The 4,495-nt window shown below is 65.6% G+C and overlaps 1 protein-coding gene across 1 annotated transcript in view; it reads right to left on the bottom strand.

The window, feature by feature from the left end:
- Nucleotides 1-2,912: 2,912 nt before the first annotated feature.
- Nucleotides 2,913-4,495, bottom strand: part of MNEG_9443 (pheophorbide a oxygenase) — a gene marked incomplete at both ends in the record, with an annotated part of 4,425 nt that continues 2,842 nt past the window's right edge. The window contains 4 exons of the mRNA XM_014042085.1: nt 2,913-3,125; nt 3,453-3,612; nt 3,893-3,972; nt 4,227-4,300. Coding sequence (XP_013897539.1) covers nt 2,913-3,125; nt 3,453-3,612; nt 3,893-3,972; nt 4,227-4,300 — 527 coding nt within the window. The remainder of the gene's footprint in view (nt 3,126-3,452; nt 3,613-3,892; nt 3,973-4,226; nt 4,301-4,495) is intronic.

Raw genomic sequence — 4,495 nt, 5'->3', positions numbered from 1 at the left:
GGGGGGAGATATGTCAGCAGCGAGGAGTGAGGACATGACCTTGGCGGGCGACCCCAGTAGAACGGCTCCTGGTCTGCATCCGCACAATCAGCCCAGCGCGCGGCAGACCCGGCGCCGCACGGCGCGTCCCACCGGGCGCCGCCTCGCAGGCATGCTCGGCGCCCGCGGGCGCCACGCTCCCGCCGCCGCCGCCGCCGCTGCCTGCCCGCCCACCTGGACTGTGGTGACGGCGCCCCAGGCCACCAGGGCCGCGGCGATGTAGTCCAGCCGCGCCCCAAAGTCCTCCTCAGAGTACGACCAGGACGCCTGCTCCCGGTACTTCCACATCCTGTCAAATCGATTGCTAATTAGTGATTGGCGTTTGCTAATCGTGCATTTTTGGGGCTTCCTGAGGGCACGGCAGATTTGCACTTAGAGAGCGCGCGCGGACCTGCCACGTGGCAGCAGGCAGTGCACAGCGGTGGGCGGCAAGAGACGCGAGCGGGTGCGAGGGAGACGCGCTGCCGGCCAGTTGGGGTGTGGGCGCGGGTGTGAGGGCGTGCGCTGCACTCACACATTCAGAGCGACGAACGTCTTCCCCATGTACTGGCGCTGCACGGATTGGGGGAGGGGCCGGCACAGGGGGGGCCGCAGTGTTGAGTGACGGCAGGTGTGTCAGGTGCGTGTGGGTGGCGGCAGCACCTGAAAGTGGTGATCATGCAGGTGGTGCTGACAGGGCAAGAAATGTGCTGTTGCAGGGCGCGGCTCGTGCAGGTATCCACGGTGGTTGGGATGTGCCTGCCGCGGTGTCTTTTGAGGGGTTCGGGAATTTGGACACGGCCGCTGCTGCCACCGGGCGCGCGGCGCGGGACAGCGGGCCAGCACGGACACCTGCCCCAGTCGTCCAGCAACTGTGAGGGGTCGTGCCCTCCGCGGCTGCACGCCATTTGACATAGGATCAAAGCAGATCCCGGAAACTGACTAATGGATTTCCAAAAAGGCAGAGCTGCAGAATCCCACCCACCTTCACCAGGCTAAAGTCATAAGATCTGCCATACTTCTGTTGCACCAAAGACAGCAGCGCCGCCCCGTCGAACGCCGCCGCCGCCGCCGCCTCCGCCTTGGCTCCCTCCGCCGCCGCGCGTTTCGCGAGCTCGGCCGCAAACACGGAAGTCAGGGGGTCGGGGCCGTCGTCGCCGCCGCCAGCGGCACCGCCGGGGGGCGCCGCGCGCGCCGCCACAGCTCGCCGGCGAGCGCACTTGTTAGGCCCGCTGCCGCTGCCGCTGAAGCATGCGCACGCGGCGCTCTTCCTGGTGAGGAGTTCGGCGGGCCAGGCAGTCACAGCCGCCTGTTGCTGCTGCGACCGCTGCTGCTGCTGTCGGTGTGCGCTTGGGTTCGGGGCGCGTCGGGCGTGCGCACAGCGCGCGAGACGTGGCAATCTCGCCCCGCTGCAGGCCTGTGCTGGCGCGAAGTGGCCCGTCAATGCGCTCATAGCCATGATCTAATCGTAGGTGTATAGGTCGGGCTCGCTGAGTGAAGCTGTGACGGCCTGTGGCGATCCACACGTCCAACACGGCTGAACGCGCAAGGGTTGGAGGGACGCGGCATGCATGGGCCAAACCGAAGAAAGAGGCTGAAAGTTGTGTTTGCTAGACGGACTATCACGGTTTCAAGCGTGCGTGCTTGCGACCGTTGGCGTCATGCTGTGCTTGGGTGACCCACGCCGTCGGCGTCGCAGTCAACGCGACTGCGACCGGCTCAGAACCTGCACCGCCCCACATGCTTGGAGACTGAAAGTGCACCTTTGCAGGCAATCCTACTTCACTCTCGCGTTGCTGCAAGGGCTGGACCAGGCCTGACATGTTACTATCACGAGGAGCGCTTGCCCACAAGGGGCACGCGTCCCCAGCCCCCACTACACGCACTCCCCAGCCCATGCGACTCCGCTTCCCACCTATCAAACAGGCCCAATGTGCGGCAGACGGCGCCAATCAGCAGCGCGCAACATCAGCCACCCCTGGCCCCCATTGCAAAACCTGAAGCGCCATTCGACAAAAGCGAATGCTGGCTCACGAACTGCTGTCGTGCGCCGCCTCTCAACTGCAGATTACAGGAGGGGGCGATTTTATCATACAAGGCCAGAGGGCACAGATGCCTGCAGACCCTAGCAAATCGCAGGAGCTTCCCCAGGACTCAAAATAGCAAGGCCGCACGTGCGGAGGGAGGCGGGGGGACCCAGCGTCGACTCGGAGGCCTGCCCTGCGTGGACACGCCTGGATCGCCGGCCGGATGGCAAGGCTGGATGATGATGAGTGTACAGCAGAGAGCAGGGTTGTCAAGATCGCACGCGCCACCTCAGCGCGCCGTAGGCCGCAAGAATGTAAGCAGGCGCCCGCATGGCGTGAGAAACTGCTGCATGCGCACAGCGCGACCGTCGCGTCCCCCAAACGCAGGCAAAGGCAGCACATGAGAAGGGTCGCATGTTGCAGCGCGCCCCCGTCCCCAGGCAGTTGACCAATCTTATACAACCTCCGCATCGCCAGCAGTGCAGCACAGCTCGCACAGCATCAGAGGGTGCGGTACAGTAGTAATCCGCAGCAGCAGGACCAGCAGCAGACGAGCTCCTTGGCGGCTCGTGCTCATATGTGTGTTTCCGCACACATCAGGCCGATCCCAGAGCATAATCTTTCAGTGCTCCACGACAGCGCGTGCCACCCCCAGGGAGCCAGCGGCGCAGGGGGGGCACGCGCACGCAATTCACGATGCTCCCTATACACCAACAACTACACAAGCCCCCGACGCACGCAGCCACGCTGCCTTCGCATAACGGGCTTTGGGGGCGTCCCTCGCCGAGCTAGGGCCCCGCCAGTGCCCGCAAGGGGCTTTTCGCAACCGCGTGACGGACTGCCGCCGTCGTGGCCGCGGGCGGAAGCTCAGTGGAGGGCGTGGTTGTAGTTTTTGAACACGAACAGCGCCTCCCAGGCCGCCGCCTTGGCCGACAGCCACAGCGCCGCCGCGGCCGCGACCACCGGCGCCGCAGCCGCCCTGAGGCCCCAGCCGGCGCCGAGCGCGGCGGCGGCGGCGAGCAGCGCGGCAGCGGCGAGGGCCTTTAGGATGGGCTGTGCGCTCCTGAGCTGGGACAGCGCCTGTGGTGAGCGGATGAAGATGAGCAGAGCGATCAGTGCAGTGGAAGCTGTGTGTGTGTGTGTGTGTGTGTGTGAATGTGTGCGTGTGTGCATGTGCGCAACTTGCAGCAGGTCTGTACTAATGCCTCAGCTGCTGGTCTCGCCCCGTTGCCGCACGCATGCCTCCTGCCCTTGATGATGACTATTGTCTCTTGAGTTTGTCGTGCCCGTCAGCACACAGGACGACGCTGCATGTGGCGTAAGTTGCCCCAGCTGCGGCGGGCGCAGGACGCTTGGGGGGGGGTGTGCGGTTGAGCACGTGAAAGCGGCCCGCCAGAGCCGGCGCACCTTGGAGCACGACTTGCACTGGCGGGTGTGCTGGCGCAGGCGGTCCAGCAGCTGCTCCCTTGGCAGCTGCTCGGGCGGCGCCGCCCGCGCGCGCCCCTCCGCGGCCGTGAAGCCGCCGCGGCCGCGGCCCTGGTACCATTTGCGCATTACCAGGACAGCCCTGGAGAGGGAGCAGCGCGGCGCGGCGGGTGGGGTCGGGGGTGTCAGGTCGCGGCTGAGGAACTACAGTGGGAGCAGTTTCAGGCAACCCCAGCCGGCCCTCTGCTCTGCTGGTACATTCGGCTCCATGCATTGCTTTCTCCATCACAGTACAGCTGAGAACGCCGCGCCGCCGCCGCGATGCGATGCAGGACGGCCCAAACGATGCCAGCAGGCCGACAGCGGAGCGGGGGACATCTCCGGGCGGACGCACGCGGACAGGTGGCCGCTGCTGGGCTCACTTGTCTGCGGTGGCGGGGAGGTAGTAGGTTTTGGCCCACTGGTCGCCGTTTGAGTCCCCTCGCTTTGAGTGGTAGGCACCCTGCAGGGTGACGGGGGATTTGAAGGGGGGTTTGAAGGTGGGGTGGGGGGACGGGTGGCGGCGCGCGCGCGCGCGTGTGTGTGTGTGTGTGTGCGTGCGTGTGTGTGTGTGTGTGTGTGTGGATAAGAGAGACTCGGGGGCCACCACACGACCTGCACAGGACGGCTTTCAAGCCCAACGAGGTGGGAATGACAACGCAAGCGGCGGAGGCATCCTGTCTTGTTGGGTGATTGGTCTGGTGCGCCGCCGCGCACCTTTATGAGGTTTGGCAGGTCTCCATCGAAAACCTCATTCAGTACCAAGTGGTCCAGCCAGGCGGGCCGCTTGGCTGCGGGGGTTGCGGAGGTTTTTCCAGAGTGGGAGAGGGCGAGGTCGGGAGGATGCGGATGTTTTAAAGGTTTGGGGTTTTGAGGGTCTTGTTGCGGGAGGAGGGGAGGGTTGGGAGGGATCGAGAGGGCGGCGGGGCGGTGGGGTGGCAGCAGGGGTGTTGGGACGGGGTTGGCAGCAACGGGGGTTGAGGCGG

Source organism: Monoraphidium neglectum, assembly GCF_000611645.1.
Source record: "Monoraphidium neglectum strain SAG 48.87 unplaced genomic scaffold scaffold01938, whole genome shotgun sequence".
Taxonomy (NCBI): Eukaryota; Viridiplantae; Chlorophyta; class Chlorophyceae; order Sphaeropleales; family Selenastraceae; genus Monoraphidium; species Monoraphidium neglectum.
Note: the sequence above shows the minus strand (reverse complement) of the source record. Positions and strands in the feature narration are given on the sequence as shown.